At 45.4% G+C, this 21,751-nt stretch overlaps 1 protein-coding gene across 2 annotated transcripts in view; it reads right to left on the bottom strand.

The window, feature by feature from the left end:
• Nucleotides 1-19,682, bottom strand: part of GPAT3 (glycerol-3-phosphate acyltransferase 3) — a 49,093-nt gene extending 29,411 nt beyond the window's left edge. Inside the window, exons 1-2 of one of the 2 annotated variants that reach the window (XM_058667072.1) lie at nucleotides 19,244-19,682; nucleotides 12,186-12,252 (exon numbers count right to left, since the gene is read on the bottom strand). In XM_058667072.1, coding sequence (XP_058523055.1) covers nucleotides 12,186-12,252; nucleotides 19,244-19,384 — 208 coding nt within the window. In that variant the 5' untranslated portion in view covers nucleotides 19,385-19,682. The remainder of the gene's footprint in view (nucleotides 1-12,185; nucleotides 12,253-19,243) is intronic. The other variant, XM_058667073.1, reaches the window with a different exon arrangement.
• Nucleotides 19,683-21,751: the final 2,069 nt, after the last annotated feature.

Here is a 21,751-nt window from a genome sequence, read left to right as displayed (position 1 = left end):
GAGATACTTGAGGTTTTCACTTCTGAAAAAGAGTTGATGGACAACTTTCATTACCTTAGGGAGAAAAATACAGCCCCAAAGAGTAATTAGTGAACCAAAGAGAGAAAAAAATATATATTTCTCTCTTCATTCTCAAGTATTTTTTCTAGTTGACCCTTATCCAGTTCACTGACCTCTTCCTGGTCCTTTTCTATGATGTATTCACCAGTCTCCCAATATGAGTTCAGTTAAAATGTCCTCATCTATAAAGAACTGCCGAATGTGCATCTATTGTCCTGACTTTTCCTGAGGCTGGGACACTCCACCACTCTACCAACCCCACTGGATGGTGCAAGCCTCCCTGAATTCCACAATGGCTTCCTTTCGCCACTTTCTCCACCTTCTTCCTGCTTAACTCCCCTTCCCTGAATCTCCAGACTTGTCCTCTCAGAACTATGGGATCCTTTCATCCAAGGAGTTAGTTTCTCAGCCTAAGGCCTTTTAGGATTTGACATAAAGCCAACTGTCCAACCTCAACCCTTTCTACCTCTAACCACCTGTTTAGGTATCCCAGCTCCAAGCCAACTACACCAGTTATCGGACATTTGCTCTTTCCAACACTACTACACTCCTCCCTTTGCTCACTTTCTCTTACCTTTTTTGAAGATTTACTTACTTATTTGAAAGACAGAGTGACAGTAGGGGAGTGGGGGAAGGCAGAGGAAGATAGAGAGAGAGAAGAGAGAGAGAGATCTTCTATATGCTGGTGCACTTCCCAAATAGCTACACCAACCAGGGTTGGACCAGACTGAAGCCAGGAGCCATGAACTCCACCTGGTCTCCCACACGGATGCAGGGACCCAAGCACTCAGGCTCTCTTCCACTGCTTTCCCAGGAGCATTAGTGGGAAGCAGGATCAGAAGAGGACAGGGACAAGGATTCCAACACTACATAGCAGCTTCACTTGCTGTGCCACAGTGTCAGCCCCGCTTACATTTTCTTCCACCTGATGTCCATTTTCCTAAAATCATTCCAGCTTTTTTTTTATTGGCAGAACTGCACTTCACCCTTTCTTGTTTTCCTGGAGACTATGAACTACCAGTTCCATTCATTGTACAATGCAGGGATTGTCCTATCCTGCAAAATCCCTTCTCAGTTTCTTCTAAGATTAAATCAGGTGTGGGTTGAAGAGCGCAATGGGTAGCTTGTCCTGTGCAGGAAAGGGTGGAGTGGCCAGGCAATGCTTTAACTAAACCCCAAAAGTAAACAGAAAAATCAGCAGGATCTTCCATTTTTTTTTTCCAAATCTGCATCGATGACAAAATGCTGTTCTCTTGCACAAACCCTGATACACACACTGCCCTGTGACTCAGCAAATCTCGCCACATGCTTGCTGTACAGACTGCTGCTGACACCACAGGCTGCACACTGTCATACACTGGGAGCTGGCAAGGCCTGCCTGCATCACATACTTGATGTCTGCTTGTACAGGGAGCATGTGGGTTGGCCCATATTCAGACAAGTACACTCACTGATTTGGACATGTGAGGCAATAGAAATGAAGCTGTGAACTTGTTGGAGCAGATTTATGGCAACCTCACTGCAGAGGCAGGAAGAGGAGGGGATATGAATGATGCATGAATAGATACCAACCTAATAAACAAAAAGCATCACAGGCCTGGGGAGAGGGAACATGTGCTTACTGCCAGCAAGGACTTGGCTTTACCTAGTCTACCATCAGGGTGAATGTCATTAATTATATGTGGTCAACGTCTATACTCCATGCCAAGTCTTAACATTCAATTTTATGTTTATGATTTAAAATTATTTGAGAGATTTAGAGACAGAGTGAGCTCCTGTCCCCTAGCTTGCTACCCAAATGCCCATCAGGGCCACAATCAGCCTGAGCAGAACTCAACCCAAGCCATCCACATGAGTGGCACAGATACTGCAGCCATTACTGCTGCCTCCCAGGGTGCTCATGAGCAGGAAGCAGGAATTCCCAAAGACAGGAACAGAATCTAGACAACCCAATGTGGGATGCAGGCATTATAACATCTCATGCATTAGGTCAAAAATCTACTCTTCTTATGTTTTTCTAAAGGTATCAACTTTAGAAATCATTATCAGTTTTCACAATGCTTAACTCCAGAGGATGGCCCTAGCTGGAAAAGGACACCCTCACAGTGCACACAGAGTGCTATGCTCTCTGGTAATGTAGATGACCTCTGCTAGGTGTCTGCCCTGCCTCCAACACACGTTGCCTTTTTTTCAAGGCCTGCAGTCCACATGGCTCCAAGCTGCTATCCTCTGCATACATTACAATTTCCATGCACTTAGATACGTCAAAGGGCCCCATTTATTCACTCCATTTCCCACTGAAAATAAGCACATGCAGGCTTCCCAGCACCCACCCAAAAGCTCAGAGACAAAATGAAGCTGTTCCAAAGCCCCAAAGGGTGAAAAGCAGCCCTCAGCCTGCTCTTTCTTCCTGCTCAAGCTCACCAGCTGTTCCCCAAAAATTCACTGGAGACATACAGGTCCACTGGCTCCCCAGGGAATCTTCAGCAAACTGCAATGTGCAGGCAATCAAAGCTCTTTTCTAACCAATCCAAGCTTTGAGGAAAATAGTGCTTTGAGGAAGAAAAGCAGGAACCCCACACACATGACCTGGAGAAGGGAGTAAGGGGGTAATGGGCAGAGCCCCCATTACATATCCCTGAGGTTGCTGCACAGAGGAAGGGCCTTGCCTCAAGGTTCTGTCCACTGCCAAAACCTCCAATCTTCGCTGGTTTCTTCCTACCCCAACTCAACAAAGGGCCTCTGTGGAAGCACAAGTTCAAGGAGATCTTTCCTTTCCCTGAGGCCAAGAACTTACTCTCCCAGAAAAAAGATGCCCTTTTGTCCCCTGGCTTCTGTGTACCAAACATGCTTCAGCACCTGCTCTGCCGTCGCTTCTTATTTGTTGGGAAACTTCATGAAGTCCCAAGAGCCTTGGGCATGTGGTGGGGGAAGGCAAGGGAGAAATGAACGGCTGTTGTCACCTGCAGGCAGGAGTAAAGACCTCATGGAAGGATGAAGACCTCTTCCATTTTCTCTGCCTATAAAAGCTAGTGCTACAAGCAGAGACTTGGAACAATCAAAAAAGTAAACAGAGGGGATGGTGCTGTGACGTAGCAGGTAAAGGCATTGCCCACAGCAACTGAATCTCACATGGAAGTCCCATATGAACATCGGGTTGAATCCTGGCTGTTCACTTCCAATCCAGCTCCCTGCAAATGCGCCCAGTAAAACAACAGAGAATGACAGCCCAAGTACTGGGGTCCCTGCACCTAACAGTCAGTGTGGCCACTGGGGAGTGAACCAGCAGTTGGAAGATCTCTATATCCCTCTCTCCATAAATGAATAAATTTATTTTCAAATAAAATTTTTAAAAATCTTTACAAGATTCAAAAGAGGGGACACAAAATTATTACAGAGATTATATTACAACCAACACAGCAAGGCATTATCAATAAAAAAAGGGGGAGAAAGAAAAGAGCTTTGGTTTTTTGTTGTTTTTGTTTGTTTGTTTGTTGTTTTGTTTGTTTTTAAAATTTTACTTATCCTTGGGCCTGGCGTGGGAGCCTAAGTCCTCGCTTTGCATGCACTGGGATCCCATATGGCACTGGTTCTAATCCCAGCAGCCCACTTCCCTTCCAGCTCCCTGCTTGTGGCCTGGGAAAGCAGTCAAAGACAACCCAAGACCTTGGCACCCTGCACCCACACAGGAGACCTGGAAAAAACTCCTGGCTCCTGACTTTGGATTATCTCAGCTCCAGCCATTGCAACCATTTGGGGAGTGAGCCAGCAGAGGGAAGATCTTTCTGTCTCTCCTCTCTGTCTCTCCTTCTCTCCTTCCCTCTGTAGATCTGCATCTCCAATAAAAAAAATATGTAAATATTAAAAAAGAAGAAGAAAAGTACAATGAGGGCTTCATAACTCAGGTGAAGTCACCCTTTCACCTCTCTCCCTAGGTAAGGCAGGGTCAAAAGTTCAGCCCCTTATCCACTAAGCCGACTCTGGGGTTGAATCCCACAGCTTCTTCAGGAGTCCCTGACCACCAGCCATCTCACTGGTAGAGACACTCAACATTTCTAGGATTCCAGGAGAGTTACTTGCCAGGAAAGAAAAGAGGGCACAGATGGAATCTGCATTTCTTATTACATCACAGTGACAAGGCCAGCAGCACTCAGCAGAGGTGCTCCAGGTCATACAATACTCACCCCAGCCACAAATGGAAGTATCAGAAGGTTGGGTTACAAAGTAGGATGTGGTGCTAACAGATGTTAACCAGAACAGATAAATTCTGATTCCAGATAAACATTTGACTAGTGTGTGATGACAATCAACTTACTTGAGCCTCCTCACCCAGTTTCCTCACCAGTAAAACAAGGTTTAACAAAGTCTCCCTAATAAGAATAATTTTGCACTCTGGGATCAATGTTTAACATGGTGGCTGGCAGTGGTGATGACATTGATTAACAGGTGTCTGAGTGTAAGATAAAAACAAAGCTGAGAAGCTTTGAGGTTTTGTTCAGGACTGTCGAGAGGACACAGTGGCAAGCAGGGATGTGTTGAGTGTGGAAGCTGGCCTGCAGAACACTCTTGAAACCACCAAACAGGCTTTTCAATTTAGTTCCTACCTGGGGAGATGTTTGCTCCTCCCAACACTATCAACAAATTCTCCAAGGGGATGGACTCTGAAATAGAGCATCAAGAACTACTGTGCAAAAAACGAAACAAACAAACAAAAAAAACCACAAAAAACTACTGTGCAATTCTATTCTCTTTGGATCTCTGTCCTCTTTTTCAAAACTCCCTAACACTCTGAATTGCAAAAAGCTTCTTCAAACTGGAGGGGTTTGGGACTAAGAGTTAAACATCAACCAGATCTCCAGCAATCACTGCTGAAGCTAGATTTGAAAGTTCATTTAAAAAAAAGAAGAAGAATTTCACTGCAAATAGAGGAATAGGGTACAAGGTATGCCACCCACCTTGCTCCTATTATATGAAAAATTTTTAAAAGGATCTAAAAAACAACAGTGTGGCAGGACCTCTCTACCTGGCACTTTGGGATTCAGAGCTCAATTTGCTCTCCCCCACTCTTCACATCACAATGCAATGGTAACACCACTGAATCACATCTGACCTTTCACCTTCTCCCTTCCTGCTGGAACCACTCCATCATGCTTACTCATCACGGGTCAGCGTGTAATGCTAAGTCACTTACTTTCCAAGGCTTAGAGCAGTGTCTAGGTCAGCTCATGCTGATTTAACTAAGTACCACTGAGTGGTTTAGCACAACAGAAATGTATTTCGCCCAGCTCTGGAGACTGGAAGTCTGGCATCAGATATGAGTACGGTTGGGTTCTACTGAGAGAGCCCTTTTCCAGGCTACAAATGGATAATTCCTCCCCTTGACCCATGTGGTGGAGGAACACTACACAGTCTTCCAGAGTTCTGTTTATCAAATCACTAATCGCAAGCAGCTAAAGTCCTCGCGTTGAACGCCAGGATCCCATATGGGCACCGGTTCTAATCCTGGCAGCTCCACTCCATCCAGCTCCCTGCTTGTGGCCTGGGAAAGCAGTCGAGGATGGCCCAAGGCCTTGGGCTCCTGCACCCATGTGGGAGACCTGGAGGAAGTTCCTGGTTCCTAGGTTCAGATTGGCGCAGCACCAGCAGTTGTGGCACTTGAGGAACGAATCATCGGACAGAAGATCTTCCTCTCTGTCTCTCCTCCTCTCTGTCTCTCTTCCTCTCTGTCCCTCCTCCTCTCTGTATATCTGACTTTGCAATAAAAATAAATAAATCTTGAAAAAAAAGGAGTGAAGGCTAGTACAACCACTATGGAAATCAGTATGGAGAGTACTCAGCAAATTGCAAATAAACCTGCCATATGATCCCACTCTCCCACTCCTAAGAATATACCCAAAGGAAATTAAAACTGCATATGAGAAGGGATCTGTAATCCTTTATTTACAGCAGCACAATCTACAAAGACATGGAAACAATCCAGATGCCTATCTAAAGAAGAGCGGTTAGAGAAACTGTGGTACATCTACCCCAAGGAATATAACTCAGCCATTAAAAAGAGTGAAATTGTACCATTTGCAACTAGATGGTCCCAACTAGAGACCATTATGCTCAGTGAAATAAGTCAATCTCCAAAAGACAAACACCATATATTGTCTCTAACATAAGGAAACCATCATGCAAACTGCAATGTATAGTGATGGAGTAATAGAGACTACTATATCCAGATGTGAAGACACAATGCAACCAGCATCCCTACTTCCAAATCAAAGATGGATTCCCAATGAAACTGTTAGAAATGTGTAGACAATGGGATGCTGGACTGTCTCACATTGTGCCAGCAATATCAGGTACACTTAAACAAGACTGATGGAATTATAACTCTTTATGAAGGACTACATTTTGTAACAATATGGGGAAAATTAGTTGGGGTGGTGGGAATTTGGGGGAAAATCCCAGACTCTACAGAATTATATCATAAAATTCAAAATTCAAAATAAAAATAAATATTAAAAAAATGAAAGTTGACCATGCTAATGAGGGTGAGAACCAATGAGTTAACACATTACCTCTAAGAGTTATGGCTTACAGCCCGGTGGCAGAGGGGTAGGGAAAGGAAAGATATACATACAGTCTGTGCCCAGGAACACTAACTATGTCTTCATACGTTGTTGGTGGTTACAAATGCTACTGTCATTTAGTGGATGGAGGCTAAGGATGCTACTATACATCTCACAATGCACAAGACAGGAAATTATCCAATAACAGCCATGGGTAATGCCTGAATTTGAGAAACCCAGATCTAAAGGGTAAGGTGCCTCTCTATAACTCTTTGCTTTGGTATGTTGAGGCCCCCGGCACTGCTCAGGCTGTTTGGGAGCAGATAAATACCAAAGTACTCCTCTGAGACAGGCATTATGCTTTTCTTCTCCCTTCTTACAAAAAAAAAAAAAAGGGATAATTACTAATATTGTATTTGGCTGGGTTTTTTAAACCGTAAAGTAACAACAACAAAGATTTAACAGGGAAAAAAATGATACGCCTTGTCATACTGGTTTCAGATATTTTTCAAAGTAAACAAAAAATAGTCTCCACTTCTCCTCTCATTCCACCCCCAACCCCCACACTTCCTAGGAAACAATCACTCTCCTTCGGAATAAGAAAGTCAGATACAGAGAGGAGAAGAGACAGAACAGATCTTCGTCTGCTGATTCACTCCCCAATCAGCTGTAACGGCTGGAGCTGAGCCAGTCAGAAGCCAGGAGCCAGAAACCTCCTCCAGGTCTCCCACACAGGTGCAGAGTCGTCTTCAACTGCTTTCCCAGGCCACAAGCAGGGAGCTGGATGGGAAGCAGGGCTGCTGAGACACAAACCAGCACCCATATGGGATTCCAGTGCGTTCAAGGCAAGGACCCCAGCTGCTAGGCTACTGTGCCATGTCGATTGTCTACACTTTAACATGTCGCTTAATACACACATGCTGAGTCTGAGCTGAATTGGGGAGGGAGGAAGAAGATGGGGTATAATTTTCAGGTCTTCTACTTTGCCAGGTAATTGTCAAATTATCCACCATCACCCCTAAAAATGGATGAACTAAATTTTCATTACACTGCATTTCAGTGAAATATGGAATATCTAATCTGATAGTTTTCAAACAAAAAGAATGCTTGTCTTCTACAGAATTCCACTAAGATGGGTGGTTAAAGGTGTACAGCAATTAGCAAATCTTGTTTAAATCAACTGCTACCATACACTGGCATTTGGGGACCTAACCACTGGATGGCTCATCACAAAAACTTTGCCTCTTCCAACAACAGAAATGTAAAAGAAAAAAAAAAAAGAAAAAGAAAAAGAATAGGTCCTGGCGCAATAGCATAGTGGTTAAGGTCCTTGCCTTGCATTCCCAGGATCCCATATGGGCGCCGGTTCTAACCCCTGCAGCCCCTCTTCCCATCCAGCTCCCTGCTTGTGGCTTGGGAAAGCAGTCAAGGTTGGCCCAAAGCCTTGGGACCCTACACCCACGTGGGAGACCCAGAAGAAGCTCCTGGCTCTTGGCTTTGGATTGGCACAGCTCCAGCCATTGCGGCTGCTTGGGGAGTGAACCATTGGATGGAAGACCTTCCTCTCTGTCTCTCCTTCTCTATGTATATCTGACTTTCCAATAAAAATACATAAATCTTAAAACCAATAAAAAAAGAATAAAAAACATTTTTGTTTACAGTAAATCAACAAGGTCAAATGCCTCACAGAATTCCAAAAACAAAATTAGCCTAGGAAAGCAGTAGAAGGTGGACTGAGAGCCTGGGCCCTTTCCACCCAGATGGGAGACCCAGTTGGAGTTCCAGATTCCTAGCTACAGCCTAGCAGAGCCCCAACCACAGCAGCCATGGGAGGAGCAAACCACTGCATAGATCTTCGTGTCTCTGCAATGCTGCCTTTCAAATAAATATATAAACTTGCAACTAAGAAAGGAAATGCTGGGCAGTCTAACTTTTCTCTGAAGAAGAGGACCATGGAGTGTTTGTGCTGGTGCAGGGGTAGGCATTGAGGGGTATGAAATACAAGCTAGAGAACTACAGCGTGGCACTAAATGAACAGCAGGCCACACAGCCCAAAGGCGTTGTCGGGGTACCTGCTGGAGGACATGAGAAGGCTGCAGTCCCTTCCTCCAGCCAACAGGACTGAGCCAGGCCAGCCACACTCTCCAGGGAACAAAGCCACATGACGAAGGCACAGCCTCTGTGTGCTCCAGCTGTTTATGACACACCCCATGTCAACATCTGACTGTTGATCATTCCAAACTATGCTAGTATTATAAGGCAATTAAAGTGGAATTCCTCCTGACTCACTAAAATTATATAATTAATTATATTCATTATAATTTCAATCAAACTTACCAACTGATTTGTGCTTAGCCATCTTCTGGAAAGCAGCCAAATGCCTAAAGCATGAGGCTACTGGCTCTTAAAACTCACATGATCCCTGGTGTTATTTACAACAGTAATAAAATAACAGGTGTTGCTAACATGTCAGGCAGACCAGGTTCTAGAGAAAAGGGAAAGGACTGCTGAGAAAAAGAAGTAAATGAGCCACTATTGTTCTTCCTCTACTGTCTTAGCTTTCTCGGGCTGTGTTTCTGGAAAATCTGTTCTCATAGGACCACAGACAGGGGAGAAGGGCCAGCCTATATTCTCCCCTGATGCTTCATTCTCACTTTAGCACAATTAATTGGAAGGGGAAAGATGGTCAAGCCGATTTATCTTCGTCTTTATGATAATGATGAGGAAAAACTCTCAAATGTAGAAGCAGAATGTGAAATAACAGGGCTGTATGAGTGTGAGAGAGGTAGAGAAGGCTTAGAAAAAAAACATAGAGAAAGCAATTATACACTGGGTCAATTCCCCCAATATTTGCAACAATTGGAAATGGGCTGGAGCCACAGCCAGCAGCCAGCAGCTCTATCCAGGAACCCAATTACTGAGCCATGTTGTGGCACAAACCCAGTTATGAAGCCACCACCACTGTCTCCCAGGGTTTGCATTGTCAAGAAGCTAGAGACAGGACCCGGGGTTGGGAACCCAACCCGAGCACTACAAGGTGGCATGTGAGCATTTTAACAAGAGGCTAAACAGCCACTCCAACAGCAAGGCTTTTTAAACACATCTTACTCACAATCATATAAGAACCTCAATAACTTAAGTATTTAATGAAAGATCCAACAGAATACAGCAAAAAAAAAAAAAAAAAAAAAAAAACAGAAGGGATTTGTTCAAACACAAAGGTATTACTCCAAGTTCAGTTTTCTATTTGGATTAGTCAATAAAAGAAATCAGACGGAATTTAACCAGGCAGGGTACCTTTAAATGTGTTTCAAAAAGTGTATTTTGGGGATGGCACTTTGGCTCAAACAGGCTAATCCAGGATCCCATATGGGTGTGGGTTCACGTCCCGGCTGCTCCACTCCCCATCCAGTTCCCTGCTTATGCCTGGGAAAGCATCAGAGAATGACCCACAGCCTTATGATCCTGGCTCCTGGCTCCTGATTGCTGGCTTCAGATTGGCTCAGCTCTGGCCGATGCAATCATTTGGGGAATGAACCAGAAGATGGAAGATCTTTCCCTCTCTGTCTTTCCTTTTCCTGGTACATCTCCTTGTAAATAAAAACAAATAAATTTTTTTTTAAAGAAAAAAAGTGCATTTTATTGGGCTTATAATGCCATAATAAGATTTAACCTGCAGTACCAGCATTCCAAACAGGAGCCAGTTTAAGTCCTAGCTGCTCTACTTTCAATTCAGCGTCCTGCTAAGGTGCCTGGGAAAGCAGCAGAACACAGCCCAAGTCCATGGGCCCCTGTGCCCACGTGGGAGACCCGGATGTGGCTCTTGGCATCAGCCTGGTCAAGCCCTGCCCATTGTGACCATTTGGAAAGTGACCCAGTGAAAGGAAGACCTATCTCTGTCTCTCTCTAGCTCCTATCTGTATCTCTGCCTTTCAAATCAATAAAATCATTTTTTAATGTGTCTCATTAACTAAAAGAGCAGAAGGACCTTTTTTGTGCAGAAAATAAACATAACTATACTCCATGTTTAGCTAATCTTTCCCTCTGAGTTTAACAGAATAACAGCATCATTCTGTATCATTCAGAAACATCTCAACTTCCCACCGGCACTGCTGTGGCCCTGGGGCCTGCCTGGGACCTCTACCTGACCTTTGATCGGCTCAACTCAGAGTTGGGCTACTATTGGCAACCACATACAGACATGATGCTCCAGAGACCCAAGATTGCACCAGCCAAGCACATGAGTGCTCCATGCGTTTCATCACCCTCTCTCAGTCTGTCTAGGATTGTAACACTAGTTCTCTGATGAGTCCAAATACCAGGTTGAAACAACAGCTAGAAATTGCTAACTAAATCACAAATCTCTAACTGTCACAAGCAGTAAGTTCTGGATTCTCGGGCACAGTCAGTAGAGGAACAAGCATTCAGGACACACATGGCTGTCGGATTAACAGAGCCTCAGAGTCCTCTGCATATCAATCTATTAGAGCATTAACACAGGGGAAAGCTGGCATGCCTGCCTCCCCACAGGGGCCATGCTCTCTTCATCACTGGATTCTATGTCAGCTTTAAATATCACAGAGGTTCAAGAACAGTGAGAATCAAATCCCAGGTTCACAGACTGAAAGGAAAAGCAGCCAACCAAATGAGATATGATATATGTGATAGGCAACAGCCTGAGCTAAAACCATCATGGGCCCAGCGCAGTAGCCTAGCTGGGATCTCATATGGGCACCAGTCTGTGTCCCAGCAGCCCTGCTTTCCATCCAGGTCCCTGCTTGTCACCTGGGAAACAGTTGAGAATGGCCCAAGGCCTTGGGAGGCTGTATACGTGTGGGAGACTTGGAAGAGGCTCTTGGCTCCTGGCTTTGGAGCACTGCAGCTACTTGGGGAGTGGATCACTGGATGAAGGATATTTCTCTCTGTCTCTCCTCCTCTTTGTATATCTGACTTTCCAGCAAAAAAGTAAATAAAATAAAATAATAATAATAAAACTTTTATGATTTAAGTGTTCCTATTCACCTCCACTTTTTTGGGGATGTACCATGGAAAAGGCGGATCCATGACAAAAATCATATTGGTGAAAATCAATAGGTGAAAATATTCATAATGCCCTTACCTCTGAATAAGCCCCCCCCCAAAAAAAGAGAAATAAAAAAATAATAATAAACCCAGGCAACAGGAAGCCTCACCTAGTGGTTTTTGTTTTCAGATTCATTTATTTATTTGAAAGTCAAAGTTACACACAGAGAGAGAAACAGATCTATCTACTGGTCCACTTCCGACAGGTGCAAAGACTAGGGCTTGGGCTAGAAACTCCAGCTAGGGCTTCTATGTGGGTAGCAGGACCCAAAACACTTGAGCCATCTTCCAAGTGGCCCCAGTGGCCGGAGTTGGATCAGTTTAAACCCGGGATCCAGGAGCTTCTTCCCCAGACTCCCACTTAGGTGCAGGGTCACAAGGACTTGGACTATCTTCCACTGCATAGTTCAGGTTCATGCTCATGTAGAGGACACAAAGCACCCTGTTTGTATGTTTTTAACAATAACAATGAAAAGGTAGACTTACCCACAGAAGCTGAATTTTTAAGAACTGACTGCTTTGAGGCTCCTTTTTCAATGCGTAGCGTGGCCCACTGTTCAAAAACAAGGATTCATTTAAACTGGTTAGAGACAATCAGCAATAATGAAACCATTTTTATACACAAGTGAAATTAAACATAAAGCCCTGAGGCCTGCATTGCGACACAGTGGGTTAAGCTGTGAGTGACAACCCACTCATCAAGTCCCAGCTGCCTTGGCTTCTGGCCCAGCTTCCTGCCAATACACCTGGGAAAGCAGCACAGAACAGCCCAAGCACTTGGGTCCCATGTGGGAGACACAGGTAGAGCTTTTGGCTCCTGGCTTCAGCCTGGCCAAACCCAAAGCACAGTAGCCATCTGGAGAGTGAACTGATGCAAAGAACATCTACCCATACTTTTGTTTGTCTCCATCTTTAAGTAGATACAAATAATATTTGGGGGAAAAAAGTTTGAGAAAGCAGTAGCAAAGACTTAGAAAGTCAGGAGTTAGGAAATCACTAACTAAACTGTCTACCTTGTAACTTACCTGCTGAAGCGAGGGGAAAGTGCCATGATTAAGAAAATCTACAGGTTTGAGAGACTTGGAGAAAGAAAACCTGTCCCTTTGTTTTGAACTTACAGAATATAAAGAAACACAGGAACATGTGATTTTCATAAATGTTTAAAATATATTTTTATGCACCTACACAAGCAGGGAACTGGATGGGAAGCGGGGCTGCTGGGATTAGAACCGGCGCCCGTATGGGATCCTGGCACGTTCAAGGCAAAGACTTTAGCCGCTCGGCCATGGCACCGAGCCCTTCTCTGTTACTTTACCTTTTAATTTTTCTTTGAGGATTTATTTCTGTTTGAAAGGTAGAGTGACAGAGAGGTGACACAAGTCTTGCATTTGCTGGTTCACTCCTCAAATATCTGCAACAGCTAAAGTTGAGCCTATCCGATGCAAAGCCAAAAAGTTTTTGCCTTGACATCTTACTAAATAAGCATGCTTATATCTGTTTATAATCATTTCAACTTTTTTTTACCCTCTTACACTCCTCCCTTGAATGAGTCAATTTAGACATCGTTAGCTTCTAAAATTGATATCCTCTAGGTTCGCTCTAAATTACTTTCTAAAAATAACAACAAAAAACTCATGATTCTCCAGAAGGCTTATTTGTAAAAATTCACTTGTGATTCTTCAACCATCAAATTAATGGCAAATAATTTTGGAGATTTTCACTTTAAGCCTTGATATATATTATCATTTCTAACTAAAGCAAAGATGGGATTAAAATAAATTTTGTTAACAATCACTATTCATCTTGGATCTCCCTTTTTGATTGTGGACATGTGACTTCATCTTTATGCAAATGGTAGTTTTCATCACTAATTTATTCCATGTTTATATGCTGAAAAATATTACTATTTTCCAGCTATTATGGGCTGAATTACATGCCCTCAAAGTTCATGCTGAAACTCCAACTACCCATTATCTAAGACTGTGGAAAGGTACATAGAAAATGAGTATTACAAAAAAGAACTATGCATGGACAGTGCATCTTTTTTGCATGAAAATAAACTTTTTCCTAAATTCCATCTTCCAAGAACATATAAGTATACTACTTGAAGACAGGTGCTTTTCAAAGGCATTAAATTATGATGAAGCCATTTTAGTGAGCCTGGTTCCTCTCTCACTAGTGTCCTTGGAAGAGCAAATGTGGACACAGAAACACCAGGATATGTGTACAGAAACATTTGACCTTGAACTTCTATCCTTCAGAACGAAGAGAAAATAAATGTGTTATTTAGCCCTCCAGTCGGTAGTATTTTACTATGGCAGCTGTTTCAGACAATGGTGACATTCCTTCAATGGCAAGATATGCTACAGAGAGCTCCATGTTCTGCCAAAAGATAAGTTCCTAGACTAAAATAGCAGCTCATGTCTGCCCTACAGGATACAGTGACAACATTCAAGACAAGCAAATTTTAAGGCTAGAGGAGCAACCATTTGATGCTGAGAGAAAATTAGGTTCACTGTGCAGGGAAAGTAAGAAGGCACCCCATGCTTTGTAGCCAGAGATGCAGGTTTGCAAATGCAGTCCTGCTATTTCCTGGCTGGAACCAAAGCTGACCTTTAGTGTGTTGGGGGCACCCATTTCAACATCTCTGCAGCAGCAATACCCCCCAATGTGGTTGTGAAGGTTACTGGAACAAATCTGTGTAGTACCCACCACAAAGCATAAATCAGTGGTTTCCTCCTCCCTCCCCACACTCCACATTTTAATGTAGGTACCACAATGATCATTTTGTTTAGTGATTGTGATTTTTTAAAATTTGTTTATTTTTATTAGAAAGGCAGATTTAGAGGAAGAAGAGAGATAGAGAGACTATTTCGTCTGCTAGTTCAAAGCCTAAATGGCAACAGTGGCCAGAGCTATCTGAAGCCAGGAACCAGGAGCTTCTTCCGAGTGTTCACAAACCAGCACCCTTACAGGATCCTGTTACTTGGAGGTAGAGCCAGAAGAGCTATCACACCAGACTCCCCCCCCACACACACACACACTTCCCAGTGACCACTCTTTGCTAGCTCCTTAGTGCACTTCCTAATAAATAGCTCTTTCTCTTTTACCAGGCCAGCTCTAGACCAACCGGTACAGAAAATACACAAGCAGAACACCTTTCCCAGAGCAATCTCAGAGCACAACTGCCCCAAGGCAAGAGTCCTAATCACCAAATGGCTTCAAATAATCCACACTGTCCCTCTGCACTTCACCCTGCCCTCCAAGGAAAGCCCAAAGGCACTGCTAGGTCCAGGAGATCCAGATGAACTTCCAGCCCAGCCCAGCTCTGGCTGTTACAGGCATTTGGGGGATAGAAAGCAACGTGTGTGTGTTTCAACTAAAAAAAAAAATTTGAACTCTTGGTTCAAATGACAATCTCAATTCTATTTCAAACCATGTGCCCCTAGCCAATCTGCCAATGGGAACAACAGAACCTTGCTAAGAGACTTGCAGGGGAACTGAGCTAAATGACTGCCAAGATGTCACTCCGGCAGCTTTTCTCTACTTTTATCTTTCATTGTAAACAGCCACGGACTTGTAACACTTGTAGCTACTAACATTCACAACCCTAGAGATACTTTTTGTACAAATGCATTATAATTGTATGAGAATTACTGACATACCTTTTGCAAAAGACAGAAAACTGGTGAAGAAAAGAAACAGTGAAGGGAAGGAATAATAATTAATGCAAAAAGGAGGAAGAGTTGGCGTGAATAGGTGCGCTGGCCCATTAAATACCTTAAGGGATGTTAAATCCCAGCCCTGGCATAGTGCTCAATTGCCTAATCCTCTCCCTTGCAAGCACTGGGATCCCATATGGGCGCCGGTTTGTATCCCAGCAGCTCCACTTCCCTTCCAGCTCCCTGCTTGTGGCCTGGGAAAGCAGCCAAGGACAGCCCAAAGCCTTGGGACCCTGCACCAGCACGGGAGACCTGGAGGAAGCTCCTGGCTCCTGACTTCAGATCAGCTCTGTTCTGGCTATTGTGGCCACTTGGGGAGTGAACCAAGGGATGGAGGTCAATTAGCTGACAAGTAACAATTATCACAGTCAGCTATATTCAGATGGAATTCTACATACATTTCAACTTACAAAATTGCAATGTATGGTCATGAAAAAGCCACCCACTGACGTAAAATTTATGAAAGTGGATCCACAATGCACAAAACTACATGATCTCTTAAGATACTATGTTAATTAACATCAAACAAACTTGAGAAATATACAATCCTGGTCAATCAGCTCAGAAGATATCCCTGGGTCAGTAATGTAAAGGAAAGGACCAAATCAACTGAAATTTAGAAAAGGAGTAACAGAGGGACTGGGTCTTAAATAGAATCTACAAAAAGGCAGACCATTGATCTAGAACCAAAGATGTTCTACTATTAAACAACGGTATAATTTTTGTAAGGGAATGACCCTTACAAAATTGGGAGAAGTTGGGCAAAGCAGCCCACTGCACTAACCCCAGCCTCACAGAAATGTCCTTGAAACTTTTACTTCTTCTAGCAGAAGGAGGCTACTTCCCTCCCCTGCACCCAAAGCAGGGATCACCATAGGATCCCAACCCCTTTCCTGATGAATCTGGCTGCTCCTAAACATCCGAGCTCCAAGTGAAATCCTATTCAGATTCCATGTATCCCAGGAATGCCAAGCATCTCCCTCACCCTAGCAACAAGGGTGGTTCCTACAGGTTGCCACCTACTGGGTATCCAAGACCAGTGTCATATCCCGCCACTATAATTAGCAAATGTATTCTTCGGTGCTCAGTTAACAAGGAGTTCATGTCTGAAACTCTCCTCAATTCTAGATGGAATAAAACGTGAAGTTGTCACCTACATCCTGAACTGGGAATAACCCCATCAAGTTCAGTAAGCTGGCAGGCTGCAGCACCTGGCTGACCTCCTTTTCCTAGACATCTCGTTTAAGAATATCTTTTAAGGAATGAGCACCTGCAAACCAACACACGTGATACAGCTTCACTCCAGCCTCACGTGGGTATAAATTGTTATGTGGGAGAACAACTCAGTCATCTCCAAGTTCTAAGAATGAGGAGACACCAGCCGAAGAGACCATCTACCAATGTGAGAATATCCTGAAAAAGTTCCCACAGGAGGAAGCAGCAGAAAAAGTCAGCGGCTAGCGTGACTTAACTCAGAATGTCAAGTGAGAAAAGTTCAAAACCAAGAAATAAATTCCGAGTAGAAGGGGCTGAGGATGAAGGACGGAAGACTCAACCGAAGAGTAGCCAAAAAGAGAAGCTGTGTCAGAAGTTAGCTAGTGCAGGGTTAAAGACGTGTAAGGAGTGATTCGAACATCCCATCTAGCACCCGACACCATTTCCGCCTCCTCAGAGCTCACCAATTAGATGCATTTCACCTGAGAATCCCACCCCAATCTCTCCTGGCCCCTCCCACTTACCAACCATCCTTAGGGCATCAGGTGTGACGGTCTCAGGCACCAATCCCCTGGGGCCTGCCCTCAAGCCTTCCCAATCCCAACACCCCCCCACACACACCTTGTGAGCTCACCTGAATGGCATAAAGAGCCCCCAGGTGCTGTTCTGCCTCTCTCTTCTCAGCTCTCCTACCAACCCTGACCCATCCCTGCCCTGCAGAAATAAACCTCCTAAAGTACCTCCTAGCCTCTGGTATTTTCAGCTCAAGGTAAAAGAACTTGGCTGCAAGAATTAGTTGCATGTAACAACATAAGGACTTTGAGAACTTTAAGTGTGCTAAATAACTAACAAGAGGAGCATCTGGGAACCACCCAGGAGCTCAGAAGAAGTTAGGGAGATAGTCGAAGATGCCCGGAAGTTGAGAACGTACTATTTAAGTCAGAGTAACAAAGATGTTACAATCATACCATTCCTCTAATAGTGAGACAAAAATGGGCCTTCAAATAACTAATGGAAATGTATATTCTGAAAAACCTATGTATAGGTCTCCAAAAAAGCTTTGCACCCCCAAAACCCTCCCTCCTTATCTTTTAGTTTCATTCTTGTATGAATTTCATTTAAGTGTCCTTGCCTAGTCAACGCAGCCACTTTTCTAGGGGCTTGCCATATTTTAATACAGCTAAATAAACCTATGGATATGGATGGTATCGTGACCCCCTGTTACAGATGAAATAAATCAGGCACAAGAGGTAGGCAGCCTCTCTGAGGTCAGTTACAAACGCCCGGGGTTCTAGTGCTGGGTTTAGGCACATCTGTGTCACCAACAAGCCTCCAAGGTCAGACTCCTGTTTCTAACCCTTAACTTTCTTTTAGTTAATACTGAAAGCCGACTTTATGTGTTCCATCAGCACAGTTCCAAGATCACCCTGCTTCCCTCACTCCCTTGCTCCCCTCTCCTCCCCTTTCTTCATCAGTTTTTGCAGACACAATTTTAATCCACTCTCTAGTCACCACTAGTGAGTTACTCCAGTAAAAAAGAGGAAAGCCAAACATAAACATGGGGTGAAAATAACAATCACAGCCCAAAGTGGCCATTTCACTCCCATACAAATACATGATATTTGTCTTTCTGACACTGGCTTTTATTTCAATAAGCATCATGGTCTCCTGTTGCATCCATTTTGCTGTGACTTCATTCCCTTTTATTTCTTTTTATGGCTGAGTAGTATCCTACAGTGCATAGGTATCACATTTTCTTTATCCAGTCGAGTTGATACATATGCTATAATGAATTGAGCCATAATCAACATTTAAATGCAAACACTGGATTAAATTCAAACACTTCTTTCAGCTCATGTGTTTATCTGTACAAGTTTATCTGTATTTCCCTTATCTTATATGCCTTCAGAAACTAAAAACAGACACAAACACCTTTTGTCAAGGTAAGTTACAGTTGTTCTTATGGTGACTTCCACTGCTGTATCATTTTCAGGATTTGGAAGCAACAGAATACAGAGAGCTGAGGTCAAAGAATACACCTTTTCAATGTCATTCCAAGTGTTGTTCATCAGATAAAATGTCCATGACTCCACTGAAATAAAATCAGACTTCTTGCTGCTATCCAGCAACTGTTTTTTCTTATCTTGGGCACAGAGTAGCACAGGATACCTCTCTGGACAGGATGCCTCAGTACAAGAAAGGATCTCTGAAACCTGAGGTTGTAAAAAACTAAGGGGAGTGACTGACATGACAGCTGCAGGGCGTAATGGATGTAAATAAATCCAGCACGCAGGCGGTCGCATTGTTACTGTACCAGGCAAAATAGAAATAATGATAAAACGCGGAGTAGGGGGCAAAACAGAGGAACCAATAAAGGCGATCCAGCGGACTCTTTCCAGATCCCTCCTGTTTTAGAGAAGCCGGGAAGCGGGCTGCGCTAGGACGGGTGCAAAGCAAAACACGCGCCCCCTACCTCTGACCTTAGCCACGGGATCCCTGGGGTCAGCTGGTTCTCACTGCCCTAAGATCCGCCCGCACCAACCCAGCTCAAAGTTCCCACAGGTGCGCCATGCAGCATCCTCCCCCCTTCCCATCCTGGCCCCTCACCTCTAAAGTTTTCACCAGAATCTTCATGTAGATCTCTGAGATGCCCAGCGACAGGCCGAAGGCCGAGGGTAGCAAGATGAGGCCGAGCACCAGCGTCAGCCAGGTGGACAGGATCTTCCCGGCCAGGTCTGCGCCCTCCATGGCTTGGCGCGCGCACTCGAAGAGGTCCGAGGCGGAGGTGGGAGCCCGAGGCTGCGCGGTCCCCACACAGGCCGTGGAGGGCCGCGGGAACCCAGCGCAAGCTCAGCTGAGGAGAAGTCGGCGCTGCGGCCGCCGCAGCTTCCTGGCACTCACCTCTGCGGGACAAAGAAGAGAGGAAGTGAAAAACTTTCAAAACTGCGAAAATTTCCTTCCTTCCTCCTCGGGCGCTCCGGGCCCCGCCAGTTAACTCCTCCTGCGCTAGCGGCGGGAGATTAGGGCTGAAGCCCGCTCAGCGTGCGCAGACCTGGGCAGCGCCGGGTAGAGGACCTGAGCCCAGGGAAGCCAGGGGACGAACACCACGGCGCGGGCAGAGCGCGGGAGCGCACCAGGGACGCGCCCCGCCCCGAGCCTGGTTTCCTTCGGGTGACGTTTGCGACAGCTCAGCGGGTGACTCACGCGAGTCCTCCCGGAGCAAGGATCCCCACCGGCTCCCGGCTCCTCCGCCCCCGGCTGCGGATTGTGCGGGCGGCAGGCTGCGCTCCAGCTTCGTTGTGCGCGGCTTTCGCCCCACCTCCTCGGCCACCCAACAGGGAGCTCCCCGGCAGGCTCTGCCTCCCACACTCACAACACACCCGGAGCGCCGCAGCCTGAGGGCCGCCCCCTTCTTCCCAGTCTTCCCCGGTACGCCCGTTTCAGGTCCTTTCTGGGGATGTTTCTGTCTGGAAAGCGTTACACTTTTCCTTCGCCCCCAGAATCAACTACTGGGACCCTGGAAACAATCTTGTGTGCGCGAATGTCAAGCGACCTCTTGGGAAGGGATTCCCAGGGGACATAAAGGCAGCCGGGTAGCCATTCACGTCGCTTTAGGGACTCGCACGCCTCCTTCCCTTCCCTACTCCCCGGAGCTGGGAGGCTGAATCTTGCTTACTCAGAAAGCTTCAAGCTCCTTCCACAAAGCGCCTAATCCGCTTGGCCTGCTTCCCCAAGGCAGACACCCCACCCCCCTCAGCGCCCCTTTTCTTCCCCGCACTCTGCGCGCACACCACGCACGCCGCAGAGAGCGCCCGGCTGCCGGTGCTGGGAAGGTGTGGCGCCTGCGACAGAGCTACCCTGAACCCACTTTCTGGAGAAGAGCGTTGCAGAGCAATCTGTTATAGGTTTCTGCCACTCTGCGTTTCTGCTGGTGTGAAACAGGACCCCGGGAAAGGGCTGTTGAAAACGGCGGTAAGTGAGAACGCCTCCCAGCGTTTCCAGAAAAGGGCTGAATCCGACCTTAGTCAGGCCACAATCTCTTCTGGAGATCTTCCTGGTTTGGTTTTAAGCTGGAAAAACAAGGAGGGCCAGCAGACTGCACTGACACGGTGTTAACAATAAATACTGCAGAAAAAAAGGGTCTTGGCCCAAGGTGTGAAGTAGGGAACCGAGGGACCGAAAAGCACCACCACTACCACCATCCCGCAAAGAATGAAAACGTTTGTCCTCTTCAGGTGTCAAGTACCCCGGCACCACCCCCACCCCCAAACACACACGGGGTGGGGAGCAAAATCAAGTCAGCAATGAGGTGTCAGGAACTTGCTTTCCCAAAATTAAAGGTCTTTATGGACTGCCAGTTTACCAAAACAAAGAAAACACAACTGCGAGAAACGGTTCGATGTCCTTGCAAAAAATGAGTGCGTGTTTGAAACAAAATCTCCAAGATTTTATTGGCTCTGTGTTCAGGCAAAATTCTTGCAGAGCAAGCCTCTTTGTGCTTCTGCTTAAGAACACACTGGCCCTGTGTGCACACACACTCCAGTGATTTATTCTTATTATTATCGCCTACTTGCATCTGCTGGCTCATACCTCAAATTCTCACAACACCCAGGACTGGAGGCTGGAGCAGGCTGAAGTCGGGAGCCCAGAGCTCCATCTCGGAGACCTCCCATGATGGGGGCAGGGGCCAAGGTCCTTGAGCCTTCATGGGCTTTCTCCCAGGATGCACCAGTGGGAGGCTGCATCAGAAGCTGAGGAGCTGGGACTCTCACTGGGGTTCCAGCCTGGACAAGTGTCTCAAGCCCCCTGCTTCACCTGCTGTGCCTACTCCCCTCCGGTGATTTTTACAACCCATAACCAACCTATGGGAACTGGTCTGGATTTCAGACACTGCTTTGAAAAGCTTCATGCAGGGATCCCAAGGCAGCCTGGACTGAAAGCTCTTTTTTTTTTAATTATTTTTAAGATTTGTTTATTTTTGCTGTAAAGTCAGATATACAGAGAGGAGGAGAGAAAAAGAGGAAGATCTTCTGCCTGCTGATTTATTCTGTAAGTGGCTGTAATGGCTAGAGCTGAGCCAATCCAAAGCCAGGAGCCAGGAGCTTCTCCTGGGTC

This window comes from Ochotona princeps, chromosome 7 (genome assembly GCF_030435755.1).
Source record: "Ochotona princeps isolate mOchPri1 chromosome 7, mOchPri1.hap1, whole genome shotgun sequence".
Classification (NCBI taxonomy): domain Eukaryota; kingdom Metazoa; phylum Chordata; class Mammalia; order Lagomorpha; family Ochotonidae; genus Ochotona; species Ochotona princeps.
This window is presented reverse-complemented; position numbering and strand designations above follow the sequence as displayed.